Raw genomic sequence first — 26,620 nt, forward strand, 5'->3', positions numbered from 1 at the left:
AGTCAAATTTGGAAATTTTTATATATATTTTTCTGACCTATTATCTCTCTCCTTCTGGAACTCCAGCTACACATACATTAAATTACTTAATGTTGTCCTATAGGCCCCTGATGCCTTTTCCTTTTATCTTTTTTTTTTGTTTTTAAATTTTATTTATTTATTTATTTGTTTGTTTATTTATTTATTTATTTATGGCTGTGTTGGGTCTTCTTTTTTGTGTGAGGGCTTTCTCTAGTTGGGGCAAGCGGGGCCACTCTTCATTGCGGTGCACGGGCCTCTCACTATCGCAGCCTCTCTTGTTGCAGAGCACAGGCTCCAGACACACAGGCTCAGTAATTGTGGCTTACAGGCCTAGCTGCTCCACGGCATGTGGGATCTTCCCAAACCAGGGCTTGAACCCGTGTCCCCTGCATTGGCAGGCAGATTCTCAACCACTGCGCCACCAGGGAAGCCCTCCTTTTATCTTTTAATGTTTTCTCTTTGTGCTTTAGTTTTTATATCTCTGTTTCTTTAATTTCACTGATTTTTTTGTTAATGTCCAATATATTGTTAATTTCAACCAAAAATATCTTAGATATTATTTTGTAGTTCTTTGATTTCCATTTGTGTTTGTTTTTTATCGTTTCCAAATCTCTTCTGAGAGTCTCCATTTCTTTAACCCTTTTATTCATATTTTCTTGTATAGTCTAACAAGTATAGTCTATTTAAAAATCTTTATCTGGTAATTTCAACCTCTGGGTCATTTGTGAGTCTGTTGCTAGTGACTTTTTCTATTGACTCTGGTTTGCATTTTTCTAGTAATTATTATTATATTCTAGACATCTTGGAGACTCCAGATTCTGTTATATTTTTCTGAAGAATATTGAGTTTTGTTCTGTAATCAGTTAAATTACTGACAAATCACTTTGAACTTATGGGGCCTTTGCTGTATGCTTTTTTAGGGTAGGTCTGTTTTGGTTGTGCCTTTAACCCTAAGGTGAATGCCTTAATCCTAGGATACAGTATTTGCTCCAAAGGCAGGGACCTTCTACAATTTCAGTGCAAAGCCTGAGGTATTCATTGTGTCCTTCTGATTTAGTGGGATTTAAACTCTGTCACCCTGTGATTAGTAATAGCTGAAATACCTGCTCAGCCTCTTTCAAGCCTTAAATTGTTTCACCCCTGGATTCTCACTCTTTGGAATCTCATACTCAGTTCACAGGTCAGCCAAAAATTTGAGGGGAGTTAATATGTCCACCCCTCCTTTCCAGAATATCTATCCTTCTTCAATTTTTAGCTGTTCTAAAAGTCCCACAGTCTGTTCTCTGTCTTCTCAGGCCAGTAGGACTGAAGATGTTGCAGCGTTTCCATCCAGCCTCTACTGAAGGGTGTAAGAGTCTAAGGCCCTTAGGAAAAAAAGCCGTTCAAACATGAATCATGTCTAGGGTGGTTCTCTTTTTTCAAGAGTCAGTTTTCCTCCAGCCTGTCCTTTCTTTTGGTTTCTCCCCAGTGCCTTCAAATATTTTCCCCCCTTTTGTGGACAGTTTATAATTGTTTTTTGTAGGAGGCTTATCTGATTCAAGCTATTCTGCCACTACTAGAACTGGTATTCTTCCCCAAATGGACATATAAGTGGAATGAGAAATAAATCTTTGTTTCCTTTACCACCGACATTTTTTTTTTAATCCACAGGATTATTCCGGTGGCTATATGTTCTGATTAATATATAACTATTAACTTGCAAAGAGGCCGTCTCTGAGAACTTCCAAGTAGATTGTTAGTAGTGTTCCCTACTTCCATTCTACCTATCTAGGACATGACCTTCAGATTAATGTTTCTAAAATACAGCTCTGGACTTCACATCCCGTAAGCAGGAGTCTCATCACCAGCTTGTTATTCAGAGCCTCCACTGTCTGGTCCCCAGCATTCTGGTTGTCTGCCCTATTAATATAGTACTATTGTTATAGTAGAAAATTACTTACCCTCAAAAGCCTGGGGTATGACTTATTCTGAATTAGCTATTTTTACACTAGGAGAGCACAGTATTTAGAAAAAAACATGGGGCTTCCCTGGTGGCGCAGTGGTTGAGAGTCCGCCTGCCGATGCAGGGCACGCGGGTTCGTGCCCCGGTCCAGGAAGATCCCACATGCCACGGAGCGGCTGAGCCCGTGAGCCATGGCCGCTGAGCCTGCGCGTCCGAAGCCTGTGCTCCGCAATGGGAGAGGCCACAACAGTGAGAGGCCCGCGTACCACAAAAAAAATAAAAATAAAAAAAAATAAAAAAGGACATGATCAAAAGTTTTTAAAATCTTCATAATGCATTCTCTTGTTTTCATTGCGGTTTTTTGGTGGTTGTTTGTTTTTCAATATAGATTAAGGGATGGGACACACATTACCTGTTTGTGTAGGTGCAGTTCAAGTCTTTCATGTTTACACAATTAAAAATATAAGTGACAGATAATTGTCTGAAAACTAGTAACACATTCCCACAGCTGTCCCTTAAGCTCTCCATCCTGCTTGTGGAAGATGAATCAGTGGCTGCAACCATGCTGACTGATAGAAACCAGGTATACTATTTCATATATTGTACCTAGAAGGAAATTTTTTGCAGCTGTTACAGTAACTTGAATTTTTTAAAGGTGCTTACTAAAGAGAAATCCTCATAAAACAATCCCAGCTTTTAGAAGTCTGTTTTTGAACACCCAGAAAAGAAAGTTTTCTAGTGTGTGCATTAGACAGTGACCATTTCATATGCATTCTTGTATGCCTGCAACTAAGAGGCTGTCACATTTTATTGTAGATTACCAGAAATGGAAAGAACCATAGACTACCCCAACCCCTGATGCAAATGTTTTGTGGCCTTGCACACATAGTAGGTTCCCAATAAATAATTGTTGAATTGAAACCAATTAAAGTTACATTTAGTTGTTTCTTTAGACATTAAATTTTATTCAATTCAGTGTGAATTGTAGATGAAATCTTTGGTTTTGTGTTTAATTTCACACCATGATAGAAGGAAGACACATAATGCTGGTTGCCAATGCAAATACTGGGTGATAGAGTATGCCTCATTCAAAGAATGTTCCTTTGCTTGTTGTTTCCAAAGAGCAGTTTCAGCATCCTGTTGGACCACAAGTAAATTATATTGCAAATTGATGTTTACACAAGCCTCTGGCCTTAAGACCCAGCAACATTGTCAGACTTACTGAATTCTGCTTCCAATTCCACCCTTTGGGGAAGTTACTTTACCAGTTCTAACGTGAGTTTCTTCTTGTGAAGAATAGGAATAATAATCGCCTTACCTGTGTCATAGGGTTGTTGTAAGGCTTACATAAAATAGTGCTATAATAGGGCCTTGAAGTTTTATTTTTAAAGTGGTAACTTCTTGAGATATTGTGCAGCAACATGAAATGTTATATTAATCGGTTATAGTCTTTACCGTGGGTATCGATTGCCTTTGTGTAATTACCTACACCTACTTATATTTGCTAAGAGCCTTCCATTTTTTAAGAAGTCATTAGATTATTATAATGGTGGAGTTTCATTTCTTCACTTTGATAGATTTCCCTATTCTATTACTGTTGTTTTATTGTGATCATCATTACTAATATTTACCATAATGTTACCAAGAATGAGCTATAGATTAAATTATTTTAATACCATTGGGCAGTACACATTATTTTTATTGAGTATTTGCTGTAATTTACTTAGTAATTCTCAACGAAGGGAGTGTGATGGTACTAGGCTGAAGGGAGGGCTTTAGAGCCTGTCCCCTGTTTTACAGTCACCAGTGAGACACCCTCTGCTTTTCTGCATGTTTTCAATGACCCCATGACTCAGTCCTCAGACCTCTTCCCTTTCCAGTTTCCATATGATCTCATCCAGTCTCACGGCTTAAAATAATGACCACAAGCTGATTACATCTCCAGCACAGACCTCTCCCGAACTCCAGACCTGTGTGGCTAACCAACCCGCAGGCACTTCCATTTAGATACACCTCAAGTGTCTCAAAGTTAGCATGTCCGATACTGAGCCAGGGTAATTCCCCGTAAGCCGTGTGCTCCTACTGTCTTCCTCATTTTAATTTACGGCAGTTCCATTTTTCTAATTGTTCTACCCAAGAATCTTAATGCCTCTTTCGCTCCCCTTTTTCTCAGATCTGTCAGCAAATTCTAGCAGCTCTACCTTCAGAATGCCTCTAGAACCTGACCACTTTTCATCACCAACCCACCATCATCTTCCCCTGGATTATAGGGACAGCCTGCTACCCCAGTCCCCCTGCTTCTGTCCTCGGTCCACTGCAGTCGGTTTTCTATACAGCGGCCAGAGCCATCCTGTGAAACTTAAATCACATCAAGTGGCTTTTCAGCTAGAAGCCCTCTAGTCCCATGGTTTCCCATCTACTCCAAGTCTTGAACATGATCTATAAGGCCTTACATGATCTGAGTCACACTGGCCCTTTTTCCTCGTCTCCTCTTACTGTTCACTCATTCTTTCCCTCTTTCATCCTTGGCTGTTCCCTAAACATGCCAGGTTTCCTCCCCACCCCTGCCCTCCCTCATTTGCTTTTCCCTCTGCTCTACTCTGTTTTCTCCCCAAGATGTCAACATAGTTAGCGCCTTCCTTTTCTTCAGAGCTTTATTTTAAAGTCGCCTTCCAGCGAGGCTTCCCCTGCATTCTTTCTAAAATATCAACACCCTCCTCACCCCCACCATGTCCTGTGCCCTTCCCTTCATTTTTCTCCCGAGCATCTATTACTGTCCAGCACTTGTACATTTTACCTACTTGCCTTGTCTGTTGACTGTCTCCCCCTCGTGGTAGGGTCACGAGAACAGGAACTTTTGTCTGTCTTATTCACTGCTGTTTCCGCAGTGTGTCTAATACTGCCTGATCCCTAGTGGAGGTTCAGTAGATACTTTATATTTATTGGAATACATAAATGAATAATAGAGCTAGGGTACAGCTTTGCATTTTGCCGGTAGAGGCCGCTCCCCAAGCATATTCCGCATCTGAATTATTTTGGTGCCAGTTTGGCATGCAAAATGAAATCATTCTACATTTCTAGTTGTATACTTTGCAAATCTTCCAGTTGAAATGACGTGTAAATGTGGATAGGCAGAGGAGCTTAAACAGCTACAGCAGTTGGGAGTTTGGGGTTAGCAGATGTAAACTATTATATATAGGTTGGATAAACAACAAGGTCCTACTGTACAGCACAGGGAACTATATTTAATATCCTGGGATAAACCATAATGGAAAAGAATATGAAAAGGAATGTATATGTATGTATAACTGAATCACTTTGCCATACAACTGAAATGAACACAACATTGCAAATCAACTCTACTTCAATAAAATTAAAAAGAAAAAAACACCCTGCAGCGGGGCCTTTGTTTAGGTTGGTGCTGGGTGATGGCTGAATGAAATGTGCACCATCTCCTGAAAGGGTGCATGCCAAGAAATTCAAACAGTGAGGAGTGCAGCTTTACTTCTATGGGAACCTATTAGAAATAAACATTAAGCTTATCATCTGTAACCTAAAGTCTCAGCTGTGTTAAACTGACCATTTCTGTGCCTATATTATTCACAAATCATGTTTCCCTTCTACTTTTTTGAAGAAGAGATTTCAAGGCAGGAAAGAGGATGTTTCATTACCTGATTGTACATATTAGTACTTTATATTAATATAATAGTCTTTATTGTAACAACTGTTCTTTATTATTTTATTCAGGGCAACACAACTATTTATGTGCTGGAAGAAATGATTGCATAATTGATAAGATTCGACGGAAGAATTGTCCTGCCTGCAGACTTCAGAAGTGTCTTCAAGCTGGAATGAATTTAGGAGGTAAGTTTTGTAGTTTTAGTTCAGTAAGAGTTGTTAAGATGGATATAACACCACTAGGCTCTATACTCCCAAAACTGAAGATGAAGCTAACAGGAAGCAAAGATTTCTAAAAATCTAGTAAGTTCTACATTTATGCTAAAACATTTCAGGAGAAAAATATTTCTTAGAAGAAGGAGTTGAAAACAAGTCTGCTATGTGGCTGTGGTCCTCTTGAGTTTGCTAAGGTTTCAAGAACTGGGTGCATAACCAAAACAAAAATGAATGATATTTTACATAGAACTATAGCTAACAGTTTTTATTACTGTGTCTGTTTAGAAATAAGACCTATAAGTGATAACATTAACGAGATAGGAATATATTCCTGACTCTAGGAGTAAATGTAATAAAGGAAGACCTATATGAAAAAGCAAAAAAAAACCCAAAAAACAAAACTTTAAAAATGTTACAGGAGCTCACCAAAAGAGTGGGGCAGGTAAAGACTTGAACCAAACACAAAAGTATACAACGTCCCTGGGTGGGGAGATTTAACGTCTTGAAGGTATCAGTTTTCTCTAAGTTATTTTATGAATAGAACACAAGCCCAACAGAAATACCACTTGGTGATTCTAAGTTCCTAAAGAACAGCCAGCAAAATTCTGGAAAAGATCAATAATAAGGACAACTAGCTCTGCCACACAGTAAAGCATATGACACAGCTACGGTAGTTAAAATGGTCTGTGTGTTTGTTTATGGAGGGTCCGATCAACAGAAAGTCAAGAAATAGATTCAAATAATATGAGAATTTTGTATATAATAAAGTTGGCATTTCAAATCAGTGGGGAAAGGATAGGTTATTCGATAGAAATTATTGTGGCAACTGCGAAGCCATCTGGAAAACAAGAAAGTTGAATCCAAACTCCTATGATCCTCCAAAATAAATTCTGCTATCACAGAAGTACTAAAGGAAAACATGGATATTTTTATATTCTGCAAGAGGAGTATTTCATACTTTTTGAGTATTAAATAAACCCAGAAGCTATAAGAGAAAAGAATGGAGGAAATCAATACTACTTACAAATCACATATTACTGCAAAGGCAAATAATAAAAAACTGGGGGAAAATACTTGCAGCTTATAGACAAAGGGTTTATTTCTTGTGCTTGTCTCATTCCATAAGACAAAGAAACCAACTCATTAGAAAAATGAGAATGAAAAGAATAGGAATGTGAACAAAATATAGGGAAAAGAATAATAAAAGAAATACAATTGGTTCTTGAAACACATGAAAAGAGTCTCAATCTAATCCTAATAAGAGAAATGCACATTTAAAATATGAGATACAATTTCTTGCAAATGGCAAAGATAAAACATTTTTATGATATATTGTTTGATGAGTATAGAAATAAAAGTAAAACCCAGTGTTGATCTCCTGCATTTTAGGTGGAAGTAGAAATTGATATAACCTCTATGGAGAGCAGTTCAGCTATTTCAATAAAATGTTAAAAGGCACAAGGCCTTTGACTCACCCATTCCACTTTTAAGAATTTATCCTAAGTATATTCTGGCAATGTAAGAAATGATATATGCATAAGATGTTCATTGTAGCCTTGTTATATATCAGACACATTAAATATTTATCTGTTCAGAACTGATGAAATAAATTATAGAATACTCTCAGACACTAATAAGAGTAAAGGGGGCTCTATACGGACTGATTTCCAAAATATTGTTTAGTGAAAAAAATCAGGTTGCAAAATAGTATGTTTCGTATCCTACAAGTTGTATATCTGCTTTCAGAAAAGAATATATATTGTATAGAGCATTTCTGGAACGATATGCAAGAAACTAGTCATGGTGGTGGCCTCAGTAGAAAGGACTGGGTAGCTGGGAGACAAGGATAGGAAGGAAAATTAATTGTCACTGTATATTCTTCTGTGCCTTTGAACTTCATATTGGACCAATGCGTGTATTGTGTACACAAGTTACCTATTTAAAAGAAAGAAAGTAATTCGAAAAAGAAACACAAAGAGATTTCACTCTTTGCTTTGATGAAAGCACCAACTGCCTGACTAGTCAGGACTAGGGAGGAACGTGGCTGCATGCAGAACAGAGCAGCTCTTGGGAATCAAGAGGTGGATGAGCTGTGGCCATGTGGCACTGCTCCTATGAGAGCATCCTGGGTGGCTTGAACTCAGCCAGAGCAGCCCATGCTGGTCCAGAGGGCGGGCTCTGGAGCCACACTGCCTGGGTGAGAACCCTTGTTCTGCCACTTCCTGAACTTGTAACCTCAGAGGCAGGTTACCACCTTTCCATGCCCCTGTTTCCTTCAGCTTGCGCCTACCTCCTAGGCTGTGGAGAACAGTAAATGCGTCAGGGTACAGTGAAAAAAAGTCAGTACCTGTACACGTTGGTGGTGTGGTGGGTGGTGGAAACTCTCACTGCAGATTCCATGGCAGTTGCACACATGATCTGAGGGACACGATTGCCCCACATGTTGGTGACGGTGAACCTCAGTTGCCCAGAAAAGTTAAGCTGCTTGCCCTAAGATGCCACAGCCAGTGAGATGCTGGAGCTAGATCTGGATCTCTGGACCCCGGGTCTGAAGGTTCTGATGTGCCACACTGCTTCCTTGTTCTAACGTCCAAATCAGCGCAGATGTGGCACAAAAGAGCACCTTCTGAAGCATGTGAGCGAGGATCGGGCCAGATGAATAATTTAAAATCTAAATGGCACAGTGGTACAGCCGTTGGTCATAAAATGAACTCTGAATCAGTTTTGTAAAGTCTACCATCTGAATTTAAACACACACACTGCTGAGGTATATTTTAAAGTATCTCTGTGCAATTTCTGTATAGCTTTACAAATCTTATATATTTACATATACTACGTAAATATTACTATAAATACTGTATGATCACACTTTATAAAATGTCATTACTATCAGTTACTATAAAATACTAATGAAGTAGCCATACTTATAGTTCCTACCTCATAGGGTTGTGTTGAGTCCATACATAACCTTCAGAACAGAGTTTCTCAACCTCTGCCCTGTTGACATTTGGGGCCAGATAAGTCTTTGCTGTGGGGTCGTCCTGTGTGTTGTAGGATGTTTATCCGCATTCCTTGTCTCTACCTATTGGATGTCAGTAGCTGTCCCTTTTCCCCCAGTGTGACAACCAAAAATGTTTCTAGGCTTCCCTGGTGGCACAGTGGTTAAGAGTCCTCCTGCCATTGCAGGGGACACAGGTTCGAGCCCTGCGCTGGGAAGATCCCACATGCTGTGGAGCAACTAAGCCCATGCACCACAATACTGAGCCTGTGCTCTAGAGCCCGTGAGCCACAACTACTGAGCCCATGTGCCACAACTACTGAAGTCCACACACCTAGAGCCCATGCTCCGCAACAAGAGAACCCACCACAATGAGACGCCCACACACCACACCAAAGAGTAGCCCCCACTCACCGCAACTAGAGAAAGCCCACGCAGCAATGAAGACCCAACACAGCCAAAAATAAATAAATTAAATAAATTAAAAAAAAATGTTTCTAAACTTTGCTAAGTATGCCCTGGGTGGCATTGAGACCCACTGGTTTAGCAATAAGAGTAAATAATTGTAAGCGCTATTTAACTGTGAGATATTTTCTGCTGGAATATACATTCCATCAGGGAGGAATTTTGGTCTCTTTTGTTTGTTGTTTTATCTCCAGTAACTAGAACAGTGCCTGGCACAAAGTAGGTGTTCAATAGTTGTTTGTTGAGTGAATGCATGATTAATTGGCATTTTTAAGGGTTCTGTATGCTGAGAATTCAGCTAAGCCCTCTATATATGTGTCGTGTCTTCTAAATATCACATAACACCATATGATACATACTGTTAACCTGTCCATTTTAAACGTGAGTTCATGGAGGCCCAGAGAGGTTAAAGAACTGGCCCAAGGCCACAGCGCCGGGTAGTGGCAGAGCCAGAACTGAGATCTCTGTTCCTGGCACCAAAGCACACACCCAGCATCACTCTTCTGTATGAAACGGGTCCACTGTTTATAGATTGACATTTTAAAAATAGCTCAGATTATCTATTAATGGCAGCTGTGGCACCAGGTTTCTTTCTTGTGTCTGTGATGGTCTGTAAGTGAGGCCTGGCACAGTAGTACATGATACAGAATCCACATGCTTTGTTGCTGGTTTCTAGGTATGCAGCGTAGGTTTTATGGATTTCGGTAAAACATTTTACTAGAGAAAAAGCTTACCTTGAATCTTGAGGTCATTGAAAACTGAGTCAAAAATGGGCAGGTAGGCACACCGGTCAGAATGGCCATCATCAAAAAATCTACAAACAGTAAGTGCTGGAGAGGGTGTGGAGAAAAGGGAACCCTCTTGCATTGTTGGTGGGAATGTAAATTGATACAGCCACTATGGGGAACAGTATGAAGGTTCCTTAAAAAACTAAAAATAGAACTACCATACAACCCAGCAATCCCACTACTGGGCATATACCCTGAGAAAACCATAATTCAAAAAGAAACATGTACCACAATGTTCATTGCAGCACTATTTACAATAGCCAGGACATGGAAGCAACCTAAGTGTCTATCAACAGATGAATGGATAAAGAAGATGTGGCACATATATACAATGGAATATTATTCAGCCATAAAAAGAAACGAAATTGAGTTATTTGTAGTGAGGTGGATTGACCTAGAATCTGTCATACAGAGTGAAGTAAGCCAGAAAAAGAAAAACAAATACCGTATGCTAACACATATATATGGAATCTAGGGGGAAAAAAATGGTCACGAAGAACCTAGGGGCAGGACAGGAATAAACATGCAGACGTACTAGAGAATGGACTTGAGGACACGGGGAGAGGGAAGGGTAAGCTGTGACAAAGTGAGAGAGTGGCGTGGAGATATATATACTACCAAATGTAAAATAGATAGCTAGTGGGAAGCAGTCGCATAGCACAGGGAGATCAGCTCGGTGGTCTGTGACCACCTAGAGGGGTGGGATAGGGAGGGTGGGAGGGAGGGAGACACAAGAGGGAAGAGATACGGGGATATATGTATATGTATAACTGCTTCACTTTGTTATAAAGCAGAAAGTAACACACCATTGTAAAGCAATTATACTCCAATAAAGATGTTAAAAAAAAATGGGCAGAGTAGAAATTAATATTTATAAAAGCAGCATTTTCTTTAGGTTCAAGTTATACTTTAACTACTTCTGGTTCCTGGATTAAGTAATTCACTTTTACTAAGTGTCCAGCTGTGGTAACATACATTGCCATTTTTCTTTTATAATTTATTTTGAAGCCACATTTTCCGTTTCAATTTGGGCAAAAAGAAATGCAAGCAATTTTATTATATTAAAAGAGATAACATGAAGTTTAACCTTTTAATGTGAAGCAATTTTTTAAATGAAATATGTGATTTAAATTAAACCCTTTTCATGCAGGTTCCAATCTCACCCCTGTTTTCCTAGCAAAGCAGGTCTGCAGTCTCTTTTTCTTCACCCTTCTTTCCTGTTACCTTTCTTGGGGGATACAGCAGATGCAACCCTGTACTTGAAAGACATTTTCTGTTAGTGAATGGTCATGACTCTGGGAGCAAAATTAGTCATCTGCCTTCTAAAGACATCAGGAATTCAGAATACTTTAGAATATTTTTTTTCCTATCCTGTCAGCTGGTTAGCATGTAATCCTAACCATGTCCCCAAACTAGTCTCTCCCTTAGAAAGTGGAAGGAAGAAGAATGAGTAGGTTTATATTTATCAGAAACCAAAGCCATAAAATGTGCCTCTTCCCTTTTCTCTAGATCCACTCCCTTCCTCTTCCTACAGGTGCCATCCCTTTTCTTTAAAATCCTGCTGAGCTTTAGGGCACATGCAAAGTAAAATAGAGCAGAAGATGTGAGAATGTCAACAGAGAAATTAAAAGGAAAATAACAGTTCTTTGGCCCCAGGCTGGGCCCACCACTCTGCAATAGCCCCTAATAATAGATCTCAAAGAGGCATGGTTTTATTTACATGAGAATGTACTGCTTTGCATAGCCTCCTCCAAAGGAATTCATCACTTTGGTTTTACTGCCAGTGATCTGAAGAGGATGATCTATGTGTGTCTTTTAGAGCTGCTCCTAAAATATAAAGCACAGCGTCAAGGCTATGTGGACCTCGTATCAAGAATGAGTCCTTTGGGGCGTTTCTAGCTCGACTGTACTCTGGCCATAGAATGTAGAGAGGATCTTAGAGGTTTTTCTTTCCCACTCCTCCCACTCACAGATGAGGAACTTGGAAGCCAAGATGTTATCATCAGAAACTTGAGAAATGCAACCTAAAGATTCTAATACAGTTGTCTTTCCTCTTTTCCAAGCCACCCCCCTGATTCATTTTTCATCTGATATGCTAAAGTCTACTTTCACGTTCCTTTAATGAAGACTCTAAAATATGCAAATCTTGCTTCCTGTGGCTTTAAAAATGGAAATTTCACAAACCATAGTATAGTCCTAACTCTAGTTTCAGTTGACTTCCATGACTATCTGCAGTGTTCCCTAATCCCAGCCATCACTTTTACTCAGGTGAGCCTTTACAGGGTGGCCATCTCGGGTCCACCTTTTCCTCCTGGAATGGAACGTGTCATATGAAAAGAGAAAAGAATTTCAGACACAGGAAGCAGTCGCAACCGCAGACCTCACTCACATGGTTGCTTTTTTGCAGACTGGAAGGCAGGCAACTAGGTGAAAAAGGTAGGGAGACAGGAGATTAATGCTGGGAACCATTCAAAGAAATGGATACTCTTATATTCCTGATAAGAATGGAACCAAAAAAAGAAAAATATTTAAATTAAAATTCATCCACATAATGCAATATTAATCAGCCAATAAAATTACGGCTAGGAAAATTCATAACAACATAGAATATTTTCTGCACAAAAGTAATAAAGAAAAATGAGTATGCAAAACGATTTAGGTTCCTTATTCCATGATTACAGCTCTATAGGAAAAGATTTGCATGAGTCAGAAGACTAGGAGGAAATGGGAGAATACCAGAAACGTTTGTGTTTGTGAAGGTGACGGATAAGGTTTTTCTTCCCTCTTTCCTAGTTTATCAATCCTAATGAACATGTTCTGTAATCAAATTTAAAGAAAATAGCATTCACAATTTTGAACTGAAAAGAAGGGAACAAGATTAGTCGTGCTACTGGGCAGAAGAGGTAAAGAATTAGACATATACAGAAAGCCAAACAGGAAGGAAGAAAAAAGGAGAGAGAAGAAAAAAAGAAGACCTAGAGACATCAGTAAGTCTCCTGCTGGGAAGTGCTTTAAAAACTGAAATGGAGAAGTTAAGTGAAAAACAAAAGACCCAGAGACAAAAGAATGACAGAACTATGACCAACATGGAGAGGCCAGAGAGAGATCTTTTTACTTGAGGAAAATTGGCTTTACCTGCCAGCAACTTGCTCCAACTAGCTTGTATGGTCCGGCACCTGTAAAATTCACATGCAGCACAGGTCTGGGGAGAGAAATTACAGGATCAATGCCAGTGAGAGAGGAGGTTTAATATCTGAAATCCAATAAGAAAAACAATTTTTATATCTTTGAGGGTCCCCTGAGGCATGATATGCAGTAGTCTGTAGAAGTTTAGAAAGCCCAAGTGTACCGAGTTTTATGAAGAAATACCATTCCTTAGGTTTTTTTTTCCCCCTTCCCATTCCCCTTGCTTGTAGACAATAAGAATTTAAGTGGGACTTCTGAGCAGGAAAGGGGAGGGGAAAAATAACACATTTCTATAAATCAGTGAAAGTATGGTTTTTGAATCTTCATTTATAAGTTAAGCCATATTCATTGTCATAGTAATACAATTTGAATTAAACAACTGGTATTTTTACCTTGCAGAATTTCAGAAGGAGAGTTTAGGGTCAGTCCCGAAGCAGGCAGCATTTCAAGATTTATTATATTTCTTCAACGCTAAGGAATTTCTTTCTTTTCAGATTTTTGACTGTTGTGATTATAATTTGCAACCAATATGTACGTTTAATTTGTATTAGTTTCCTTCAAAACTCTAATTAAATTGGAATCTGAGAAAGAATAGATTTATGTATAACTAAATCACTTTGCTGCACACCTGAAACTAATACATTGTAAATCAACTATATTCCAATATAAAATAAAAATTAAAAAAAAAAGAAAAACATCAAAGCTAAGAAAAAGGGGGGGGGGGAATTGGTGTCTTCTTTCGTGACTGATAACGTCTTAGAACAGAAGCAATACAGGCATTGGATGCAAACGTTCTTCCCTCCCAAGAATATACATATTCGTAGGCGCACTTGAGCCTCAGTGAGCTTACCCAAGTAGGCTGCTTATCTTGGGTCTTTTTAAATACAAAACCCAGGGATGCTGGAAACCTTCTGCTGGGTATACAGATGGCCATTTTTGCTTCCATTTCCTTTTGCATTTGCAGTCTGTCCTGGTAGGTCATCATCCCAGTCATACTTAAGGGCCCAGTGGGCCTGGAGCTTAACATTTCCACCTTTGAGATCTTGCATTTGTTGTCTCAACAGGCATGAATCAGAGCTGTCCTTCCTAAGAGGCGTCTCAGATATACAGGTCTCTTTAGACTGGTCTACAGCAGCCCTGCAGTTCCACACACTCACCGATATTTTCTGTAATACACGATTCTTTTTCTAACTCTCTGGTAAAATCTTGGGGATTTTGTTTTGTTTTCGTTTTGTTCGTGGCGCTTTATATTGTTGTTATACTCTTTTGGGTTACCGCAGATGATGGGGTTGTATTATAAAAATATTGCTAGTTTCACATTTTGTCTTTGAGAAATACCAGGATGTCATTAAGACACAATAGGTTTTTAATTTCTAGGACTTTTTGATTTTTTTCTCTTTTTGTCAGCTTCTTTCTTCCATGCTCTCTCCTCCCTACCTTGTTGCTTGCTTTCTTTTTTTTTTTTTCCACTGCACTTGTTTCTACTTACTGCCTTCTCTCTCTCTGTCATCATTGTCCCCTGAGTGTCTTGTATTCAAACTTCCCCAAAGAAGGTCCCGGCCAATTGGTTGGTCACCATCCAGAACAGAGCTTCTGATTGGGCTGAGACATAGACAAACAGCTGACTTTGCCTCTGCTGCCCCTATCTTACTCGGGCTGGCATGGCCAATTATAGGTCCCTGTGGTACAAAGCATGACAGCCTGTGACAAGAAGCCTTTTGTGACCCCATTTTTCGGAAGGGAGCTGTAAGTGTAGATAGTGATCAGAGTGTAGTAGATGCAATACAGACTTGTAGCCATTATAGTCATCTCTTAATTGTGGAGCATCTCTTAAATCATAGCAATTTTTCCAACAGCCTGATTTTTATTCACACATTCTAAGTTATCTGTATATTTAGAAGTAAAAAAGTATCCATTTTTAAAAAGCTGATGGACAAAACAGAATAATAGCTTTCCATGCCTCTTAGAACAGAACTGCAAAGGCTCTATTTTGGAGTTCAAGAGTTTTTGAGATGGCTACTTTGAAAACACACAAACCAGAACAAAACACAAAAAGCATTAAAATAGCAAATCTTAATTGTTTTTTTAAAACCATCTGTTAATGTGTAAGGTGGACATTCTCTTATAGAACACCTCTCTAAACCTGAATCGTTCTCGCTCCCTAAATGCCAGACACTAGGATTGCGGGTGCACTCTGGGCTCATGGAAGAGTAGGGGTGAGGTATGTGGAGATAGTATGGAAGGAAGGACAAACCACTTAAAACCAAGCATCATAGGTTTTCTGCACTCAGTCATCTTAGAAAGAGCTGATCCATCACTCTACATAAAGTCCCTGCCTATTCTGTAGGTATCATCTACCTCAGACTCTGGTTTCTCAGTTATAATCATTGATTTCATTTACTTTCAGTTAACAGGTATGCACACTAAGGAATACACTTAGTCTTTTTTCTTTCATTTGAAAAATCTACAGACTAGTGATCTGCTGCTTGTTGGCGCTCTGATAAATATCCTCTTCTCCCCGCTTCATAGTAAAATAGTGTGATTATAAAAAGGGGGGAGGGACCTCTTTATGTAACAGTAAAGTCTCTGTTCTCACCTCTGAAAGGTACAGAAAGCCATTCAACTGTCTATTAGAAAACAGCCCTTCATATCCTGTGATAAACCATAATGGAAAAGAAAATGAAAAAGAAAGTATATATATATGTATAGCTGAATAACTTTGCTGTACAGTAGAGATTAACACAACATTGTAAATCATCTATATTCCAATCAAATAAAAAAAATAAAACAGCCCTTCAATCTTCAGGAATAAATAAGTATGATATTTAGTATCATTGATGATGATTTTTCTGAGACAGATAACATACCTTTTAACAGCTAACCCAATTCTAACAGATTTTTAAAATATTTTTATTGATTTATCAAGTTATAAAATGCATACTCATTACAGTGATTAATAAAGGAAAGAAAGTTCTCTGTAATAAATCGGGGGAATGAAGATGGAAGAAGAGTCAAGACGTTTGCTGACTAAAAAATAATGATTTACATTTTGACGAAGAGGCTCTTCAAAGCTGAACTAGCAGAGCCAGTAAAAATGGTTTCTTCTGAATGTGCTGCTTCATTATTTTGAAAAGTAGATCGTCAACAACAATGTAAAGCCAGTTGCTGAGTTAGGTCATGAAAACAAGAAACTCCAAGATGTAATTGTTCTGTATTCCTCCAAGTGTTTTGTTTTGTACGGTATTTGTTTTGAGAGCATAATAACGTAAAATATGTTTAAACAGTGATGACACTAAGCAGTTACTGTTACCGTATAATTATTTTCTGTATTAAGATTAATCTGGTTTGTAGAGGGGAGGATCATCACAGTATTTAAAAAGTGCATCTCTGATGAATCCATCCATTGATTCTTCATTCAGCAAATATCCATCACACTCCTCCTAAATTCCAGGTGTTCCCCACAATGTTGCCAGTGTAGCCAGGAGAAGGCAGGCACTGGCCTTGTTTTCAAAGGGCTAATCTCTAAGAAAGAAGACATTTATTATGGGCCAGATAAGCATTCGAAATTTACAGCGATGTACTTAAGTGTAGCCTCGGTGTTGACAGTGGGACACATCCCTAGAGCTTTCTCCTTGCTTTAGAGCAGTGTCAACTTCCTGACTTGTGTCTCTCGCAACAAGATGGTGGCATGTCAGGATGCCATTCTCCAACTCCGTCCCTCCATATTTGGGGGTGTTCATCCCGGTTGTGTTCGCTGTGCATTGATCCCATCAGATGGTCCTATGGCACGTACTGACACTTGCTTGGGACATAGTCTGGAAAGGAGCAGCTCTGCATCATGAAATCCTTCAGAAGACCCACGCTCATCCCTACCTGCAGACCACCTCCATTCCGACATCAGCATCCATCAGTCAACAGCATTCTTCATTTGATGTTGGCACTCTGAACTCGGACTATGAAAATCAGCCCTTCCTATTCTTACCAAAAAATTGAATACAACTTTAAAGCTTTCTGGCCACCTTAGAGACTTTTAAATTGTTTCTAGCCTGAGGACGGCTGAGGCAGCTCTGGTTGGTCCCTTCAGAATGCATGCCTTGTCTGTCTCTCTTGTAGCTCTGGTAACAGATACTAAGAAATGTCTGTGAAGACAGGCTGGGATTCGCGGGGCCACTTGCTAGCAGCCGACCTGCTGACATCTCCCTTCAGTTTCTGACCTGCCCCAGCACGTTGCTGTCTCCCCTGGAAACTCTTCAGAACTCACTTCAGCATCACCAGAGAAACTGCGAGACACCTTTATGAACAATTTAAAAAATTTTTAAATAATCGAAGATTTCTTTCAACATACAGTTTTCTTAATCTATCAATCTTCAAATCAAGCTGTTCTTCATCCTAAAATTAGACTAATTCACCAGTGAAAATTCAGACAGTTACATCTTCATTTGCCATATAAATGACAGGCATTCCATGTTAATTACTTAGAAACATTTGCATATGTTAATTAGGTCTGTTTTTACGTACGTGTGTGTGTGTGTGTGTGTGTGTGTGTGTGTGTGTGTGTGTGTGTGTGTTTTGTGTGGTACGCGGGCCTCTCACTGTTGTGGCCTCTCCCGCTGCGGAGCACAGGCTCCGGACATACAGGTTCAGCTGCTCCGCGGCATGTGGGATCTTCCCAGAGCGGGGCACGAACCCGTGTCTCCTGCATCGGCAGGCGGACTCTCAACCACTGCGCCACCAGGGAAGCCCTACATTTTTTTAAAGCAAAAACTTAAATCCCATAGAGCAAAAACACTTTTCCATTCTGTAAATACTCATATTTTTAGGTAAAGTTGAGTCAGATTAGAAATTTTAAGCCAAATTCTAAAGGTTACACCACGTAAGAATGATGAATGATGGGAATGGGGAGGACTGTGTGATCAGCAATCCAGTGGGGCGATTGTTCTCAGTTCTTGCTGCCTCTCTAACTCATCTGTCAAGTCTTTGTTCCATTTTTATTTAAAAAACTTTTTTCATTGAAGTATAGTTGATTTACAGTGTTGTGTGAGTTTCTGGTATATAGCAAAGTGATTCAGTTATGTATACATTATTTTTCATATTCTTTTCCATTATGGTTTATCACAGGATGTTGAATATAGTCCCCTGTGCTATACAGTAGGACCTTGTTTATCCATCCTATGTATAATAGTTTACATCTGCTAATTCCAAGCTCCCAATCCATCCCTCCCCAACCCCACCCCACCCTGCCTTGGCAACCACAAGTCTGTTCTCTATGTCTGTGAGTCTGTTTATGTTTCATGGATAAGTTCATTTGTGCCATATTTTTAAATTTTATTTTTTCTTTTTATTTATTTCTAACATCTTTATTGGAGTATAATTGCTTTACAGTGGTGTGTTAGTTTCTGCTTTATAACAAAGTGAATCAGTTATACATATACATATGTCCCCATATCTCTTCCCTCTTGTGCCTCCCTCCCTCCCACCCTCCCTATCCCACCCCTCTAGGTGGTCACAGAGCACCGAGCTGATCTCCCTGTGCTATGCGGCTGCTTCCCACTAGCTATCTATTCTACATTTGGTAGTGTATATATGTCCATTGTGCCATATTTTAGATTCCACGTATAAGTGATATCATATGGTATTTGTCTTTCTTTTTCTGACTTATTTCACTTAGTATGATAATCTGTAGGTCCATCCATGTTGCTATAAATGGCATTTCATTCTTTTTTATGGCTGAGTAATATTCCATTGTATGTAAGTATGTGTGTGTATGTGTATGTATATGTATATGTGTGTGTGTGTGTATACGCACATACACACACCACATCTTCTTTATCCACTCATCTGTTGATGGACACTTAGGTTGCTTCCATGTCCTGGCTATTGTAAATAGTGCTGCCATGAACATAGGGGTAAATGTATTTTTTTGAATTAGAGTTTTGTCCAGATATATGTCCAGGAGTGGGATTGCTGGATCATATGGCAACTCTATGTTTAATTTTTTGAGGAACCTCCATACTGTTTTCCATAGTGGCTGTATCAATTTACATTCCCACCAACAGTGCAGGAGGGTTCCCTTTTCTCCACACCCTCTTCAGCACTTCAAGTGTTTGTTTTAAACACACTCACCCATGCCCTGCACCTAGAGACTCTCATGTTGTAAATGTGGATGGAGCATGGCAGCATCTTGATTTTATAAAACTCTAGACATTGTACATCACTTCCTCAGAGCAGAGAACCACTGTTCCAGGGCTTGCTATAACATTGGCAGCATTTTTCTTAGGATAAGAAAAACCTTTCATTGGTTTTTTTAAAAGCCCTGTAGTTTTTTTTTTTTTCTCTCTATTTAATGTTATTTTTATTTTTCTCAAGTGAATCAGTAACCACCATCTGGTAAATATTTCTTCACCAGGTGAAGTCCCCTAAAAATATTTTAAGTTAATGTATTTGCATTTTTCTTGCCAGCCCTAACATAGCCTTATAAAGGGCCATGTTAGCTTTTAGTCCACTGACTGTACTAGTTTTGTGCCTCACTAAGACTTTAAGCATATTGAATAAGCTGTACATTTAAATGCTACACATCTCTGGGGCAGAGTGTTCAGAACTCAAAGGTGAAGGTAGGTTCCTTATCCCCAGAGAGGACAGGTCCTGAAACAGTGACCCTGACATTCTGTATTGGGGAAACAAGAGGAGGATAAGAGAGAGAAGGTGGGAATAATCCTGAGAAGGAAATGGAGAGGGAAAAGAGGGGACCTTGGTGAGGTTTGTGATTTGTTACAAGAGAAGAAACACATTTAGAAATGCCACCCTCAGTGTCACCTCACTTCTGCTCATGTGCCCCCTGGACACACCCTGGACGTGTGTAGACATTTGTACCCTCTGGGGACAGGCAGGAGCAGAGAGAAGGGAACTGGGGTTGCATCTCGCGCCCACATTCACAGTTCCCAGGCCCCACCATGGTGGTCTCCTCTCACGCTTATGTGAGTTAGAAGGAAACATCTGTGTGCCCGGTGTCTTCCAGGCCCTCAAGCGAGTCTGTTCGGTGCACAATGTTTGTTCTTCACAGTAAAACCTCTTGACCCACTTCTCCATCTTTACTCAGTAGAGTCGGTTTGGGCCACATCATTAAACGTTTTCAGATAATATTAGTGGTGACACTGTTGTTGGCTTTCCAGCTGTTTTATGGTTAAAGAAAAGTTCTTATCAGGCTTTAAATATGATATAAAAGATTTTACTAAAATACTCTGGAGTCGAAAACAGATTCAAAATAGAAGTTAAAGAAGCTAGCTTTACTTGATTTATTTACTCTAAGGCTCACTAACTGCCCCGTTCCCACACAGGCTTTCTTAGCCAGTGGGTCAGTCCTTCTCAAAGTGTTTGATTTATTTTCTTTAAAAAACAAAATCTGAAGCCTCCCCTCGGGCTATTTGAAATTCAGAATAAACGGGATCCTGTGACTCATCCTAAAGCCGTGGACACAATGCTTGTTTGCTCTCAACCCCACACACACCCCTTTCTGCCTCTGCCTGCTCCCCAGCCCCTCGTAGGCTTCTGAGCCACTTCTGGACATCATCCTATGTGACTGGTCCTGCTACCTGCCCAGCTGTGCCCTCCGCATGGTCAGCGACTTCTCCACCCCTGACTCTTCCTTCTGGTTCACTGCTGTGGGACAGTTCCTGCCAAGTCCCCCTTGGTGGTTTGAGTGACAAGGCTCCCTTTTTCAGGCACAGCAAAGGCCTCTCATTTGCACCAGACATAGGAAGGCTAAGAAGGAGGCGCCTATGTACCTATGTGTATGAGTTTCCTCTTGCTGCTATAACAAAGCAACACAAGCTTAAAACAGCACACATTTATTATCTTACACTTCTGGATGTCAGAAGTCCAACATGGATCTCACTGAGTTAAAATCAATGTGTAAGCAGGCAGTATTCCTTGGTGGAGGCTCAAGGAGAGAATTCATTTCCTTTCCCTTTCCAGCTTCTGGAGGCTGCCTGCATTCCTTGGCTCCTAGCCCCCTTCCATCTTCAAAGCCAGATTCAATGCATTCTAACTTTGCTTCTGTTGTCACATCCTCTTCTCTGCCTATCATGCCTCCATCTTTCACTTACAAGGACCCTTGTGATTATATTGGGACCACGTGAACAGTTCAGGATAATTACTTTATCTTAAAATCCTAAATTTAGTTAAGCCTGCAGAGTCCCTTCTGCCCTGTAAGGTAACACATTCACAGGTTCTGGGGATTAGGAGGTGAACATCTTCAGGAGACCATTATTTTGCTCATCACCTATGTAATAATCTGTGTCCAACAAAACCCTGGAATTTTTTATTTTTATTGAAATATAGTTGATTTACAATATTGGGTTAATTTCAGGTGTATAACGCAGTGATTCAGTTATACATTTTTTTTCAGATTCTTTCCCATTATAGGTTATTATATGATACTGAATATAGTTCCCTGTGCTATACAGTAAATCCTTGCTGTCTATTTTATATATAGTAGTGTGTATCTGTTAATCCTATACTCCTGATTTATTCCTCCCTCTGCCCTTTTCCCTTTGGTAACCAGAAGTTGGTTTTCTGTATCTGTGAGTCTGTTTCTGTTTTGCATATACATTTGTTTATCTTATTTGTTAGATTCCACATATAAGTGATATCATATAATATTTGCCTTTCTCTGTCTGACATACTTATCACTGAGTATGATAATCTGTGGGTCCACCTATGTTGCTGCAAATGGCATTATTTCATTCTTTTTATAACAATAATGTTCCATTGTGTATATATACCACATCTTTATCCATTCATCTGTTGATAGACACTTAGGTTGCTTCCATGTCTTGGCTATTGTAAATAGTAGTGATACGAACGTTGGGGTGCATGTATCCTTTTGAATTAGAGTTTTTGTCTTTCCTGGATATATGCCTACCACTCTGGAATTTTTGGTGCCTTCCTGATTTTGGCCCTCTACATACTTACCTACCTCATCCCCATCTCTCCTTACTCCTTGACACTTCCCTTCCTTTTTGAAAATCCATTCTGGTTACTTCTTCACAACCTTCTGGTTGTGCCTTTGTCCACACAGTTTTTAAATGGCCTACATATCCCTCCCCTATGCTAATAAATCCCTATTACCCATTTCAGACCAACCTCAAAAAATTCATCACCTCCAACTCCACATAAATTGTACCCTTCACAGATCAGTCTTTTACACAGTTCTGAGGTGTTCTGTATGTATATAATTTATTAAGACTTCTTCTCCTTTAAAGCTTTTTTATGACTTCCTTAGGTCAAGTTCATTAGTACCTCCTCTGTGCTTCCAAAGCCTCTATTGTAGCATTTCACAGATTTTATTGTACTTACTTGTTTATAAGTATTTCTTGCCAAATAGTCTTTGAATTTCTTAGGAACAGAGTTATCCTTTTGCCTTCATATCCAGAGCACTTAGCACATAGATGCTTAATAAATGCTTATGGAATAAATGAATGAATGAATGAATAAGAAGTCAAACCTTGTTCATACATTACTAAGCTGAATTTAGCAAAAAACTCTAAGTTTGGTTATACAGTTATTAAAGTCACAATGGGCTTCATTTTAAAACCAATCCCATAACCGTAACAAAGATTCCAAGGATGGTATTTTAAGAAAGTTCTAGTACAAGTATTATTTTTCAACCCTGCACCAGGAAGGTGTAGTTTCCAAGAAACATAAGTCTTGATCTCATATTGACTTGTATAGCATAATTTGGCAACTTCTTAAATGATAAGAAAAAGTTTTGCATGCCTCTTCTTTCCTTGATGAGAATTTTTAAGTGTTTTCTTGATTATGCTTATTTAACCACAATTTTTGTTGCAAGCATTGGGGGGATAACATTTGGGGACAGCTGTTTTTGCTGTTAAGGTGGGAGTTCTAGCCCTGGTCAGATAGTTTGTAGTGGTGCGTTAAATTCAAAGTCAAGAGAAGCTAGGATGAGTTGACCTAGAGTAAAAGGACTGGAGGAACGAAACTGGAGGAACAGCCTCCAAAATAAGTGTAAAAAAAAAAAGACAAGGATAACAGGGAATGGAAAGTAGAGAAAACAAAGGAGTGAGGGAAACCCAAGAAGAGTAGGTTCAGATGAAGTTTTGGTTGAGGAGGTTTAGTGGAGTAAATTCCAAAGATTATTAACTAAATCAGTCGAATCCACATATAACCGAAAGTCAGAGTCAGGGAGAAGTGCTGATTTCAGAAGGGAGAAGAACCTGTCTTCACCAAAATGGACAGAAACTCTCCATCCATGTTCGAGTGACCTGTTGAGTGAAGTGGAAATAAGCAATGCTGTGTTCATGGCCATAAACACAAAGACAGTTTTGCAGCCCCATTTCTGGGGCTGTACATTTCTTGTGCCAGTACATTTCTGGGAAATGAAGAAGCCTATCAGCTAAAAAAAGACAATGCTACCAGGGAGGATTTAAAAGACCTTCATTCATGAGAAAGCTGAGTGCCTATATAACTGAATGGTGTGGAACTACACTCATGATTGAAGTCATTCTATGCAGGTCATACTTGGAAATCCCTTTAGATTGTAGTCATGATTAATTCTGCACTTAAGTTGACTGGACGCAAGGCTACCATTCCTGGTATAGGGGAAAAGGTGCAACTTCCGAAGATGAGAAACAGGCTGTAAACTTGGGGGTGTGGACCTTTTTCCCTCCAGGTGGTGTCAGCAAGAAGTTGACCATGGGGAGCAGTGCCAGGCACACAGCTGAAGGAAGATTATTTTTGGGGGGGGGGTGCATTTCATCCCAGGAACAAATATTCTTCTCAATGGATGGTTGGTAAGGAAACCTATTTTAGAAAGCCCAGCTTGAATTTTAATATAAGAATATCGAAATCGGTCAGCTGTTCCTCATGTTCTTTTATGAGTGTAATAACATACTTGTCAGTCAGTGGACACACCCTTTGGGTGTGGTAGGACACTTGGCCATGGCTTGTGCATTGTAAATCCGTGGCTGTGATTACACCAGGCTGCGGGAACCTCTCTAGCATGCTGTGCCTGCGTTGCTTGTAAATTACACTTTTATTTTCATGAGCGTGTTTCAGAACTTAATGTTGCTCTGTGACTCCATGATCATGACTTTTTTTAAAAATTTAATTTTATTTTTTTATACAGCAGGTTCTTATTAGTTATCTATTTTGTACATATTAGTGTATACATTGTCAATCCCACTCTCCCAGTTCATCCTGCCCTCCACCCCCCCACTTTCCCCCCCTTGGTGTCCATAGGTGTGGTCTCTGCATCTGTGTCCCTATTTCTGCCTTGCAAACTGGTTCATCTGTACCATTTCTCCAGACTCCACATATATGCATTAATATACGATATTTGTTTTTCTCTTTCTGGTTTGCTTCACTCTGTATGACAGTCTCTAGGTCCATCCCCATCTCTGCAAATGACCCGATTTCATTCCTTTTTATGGCTGAGTAATATTCCATCGTATATATGTACCACATCTCCTTTATCCATTCATTTGTCAATGGGCATTTAGGTTGCTTCCATGACCTGGCTATTGTAAATAGTGCTACAGTGAACATTGGGGTGCATGTGTCTTTTCGAATTATGGTTTTTTCTGGGTATATGTCCAGTACTGGGATTGCTGGGTCATATGGTAATTCTGTTTTTAGTTTCTTAAGGAAGCTCCATACTGTTCTCCATAGTGGCTGTATCAATTTACATTCCTACCAACAGTGCAAGAGGGTTCCCTTTTCTCCACACCCTCTCCAGCATTTGTTGCTTCTAGATTTTCTGATGATGGCCATTCTAACTGGTGTGAGGTGATACCTCATTGTAGTTTGGATTTGCATTTGTCTAATAATTTGTGATGTTGAGCAGCTTTTCATGTGCTTCTTGGCCATCTATATGTCTTCTTTGGACAAATGTATATTTAGGTCTTCTGCCCATTTTTGGATTGGGTTGTTTGCTTTTTTAATATTGAGCTGCATGAACTGTTTATATATTTTGGAGATTAATCCTTTGTCCGTTAACTCGTTTTCAAATATTTTCTTCCATTCTGAGGGTCGTCTTTTCATCTTGTTTATAGTTTCCTTTGCGCTGCAAAAGCTTTTAAGTTTCATTAGGTCCCATTTGTTTATTTTTGTTCTTATTTCCATTACCCTGGGAGGTGGGTCAAAAAAGATCTTGCTGTGATTTATGTCAAAAAGCATTCTTCCTGTGTTTTCCTCTAAGAGTTTTGTAGTGTATTGTCTTACATTTAGGTCTTTTATCCATGTTGAGTTAATTTTTGTGTATGGTGTTAGGGAGTGTTCTAATTTCATTCTTTTACATGTAGCTGTCCAGTTTTCCCAGCACCACTTATTGAAGAGACTGTCTTTTCTGCATTGTATATCCTTGTCCCCTTTGTCATAGATTACCTGACCATAGCTGCATGGGTTTATCTCTGGGCTTTCTATCCTGTTCCACTGATCCATTTTTCTGTTTTTGTGCCAGTACCATATTGTCTTGATTACTGTAGCTTTGTAGTATAGTCTGAAATAGGGTGTCTGATTCCTCCAGCTCCGCTCTTTTCCCTCAAGATTGCTTTAGCTATTTGGGGCCTTTTGTGTCTCCATACGAATTTTAAGATTTTTTGTTCTAGTTCTGTAAAAAGTGCCATTGGTAATATGATAGAGATTGCATTGAATCTGTAGATTGCGTTGGGTAGTTTAGTCATTTTCATTATATTGATTCTTCCAATCCAAAAACATGGTATATCTCTCCATCTGTTTGTGTCATCTTTGATTTCTTTCATCAGTGTCTTATAGTTTTCTGAGTACAGGTCTTTTACCTCCTTAAGTAGGTTTATTCCTAGGTATTTTATTCTTTTTGTTGCAGTGGTGACTGGGATTGTTTCCTTAATTTCTATTTCTGATCTTTCGTTGTTATTGTATAGGAATGCAAGAGATTTCTGGGCATTAATTTTGGGTCCTGCCACTTTACCAAATTCATCAATTAGCTCTAGTAGTTTTCTGGTCGCATCTTTAAGATTATCTGTGTATAGTGTCATGTCCTCTGTAAATAGTGACAGTTTTACTTCTTTTCCAATTTGTATTCCTTTCATTTCTTTTTCTTCTCTGATTGCTGTGGCTAGCACCTCCAAAACTATGTGCATAATACTGGCGAGAGTGGACATCCTTGTCTTGTTCCTGATCTTAGAGGAAATGCTTTCAGTTTTTCACCATTGAGAATGATGTTTGCTCTGGGTTTGTCATATATGGCCTGTATTATGTTGAGGTAGGTTGCCTCTGTGCCCACTTTCTGGAGAGTTTTTATCATAAATGGGTGTTGAATTTTGTCAAAAG

The 26,620-nt window shown here is 39.3% G+C and overlaps 1 protein-coding gene across 4 annotated transcripts in view; it reads left to right on the top strand.

Moving 5' to 3' along the window:
• NR3C2 (nuclear receptor subfamily 3 group C member 2) overlaps positions 1 to 26,620 on the top strand; it is a 378,103-nt gene that overhangs the window by 256,254 nt on the left and 95,229 nt on the right. For all 4 annotated transcript variants that reach the window (XM_082838759.1, XM_082838760.1, XM_082838758.1 and 1 more), the window contains exon 4: positions 5,711 to 5,827. In XM_082838759.1, the coding sequence (XP_082694885.1) occupies positions 5,711 to 5,827 (117 nt within the window). The remainder of the gene's footprint in view (positions 1 to 5,710; positions 5,828 to 26,620) is intronic.

Source organism: Leucopleurus acutus (assembly GCF_964270905.1).
Source record: "Leucopleurus acutus genome assembly, chromosome: 4".
NCBI lineage: Eukaryota > Metazoa > Chordata > Mammalia > Artiodactyla > Delphinidae > Leucopleurus > Leucopleurus acutus.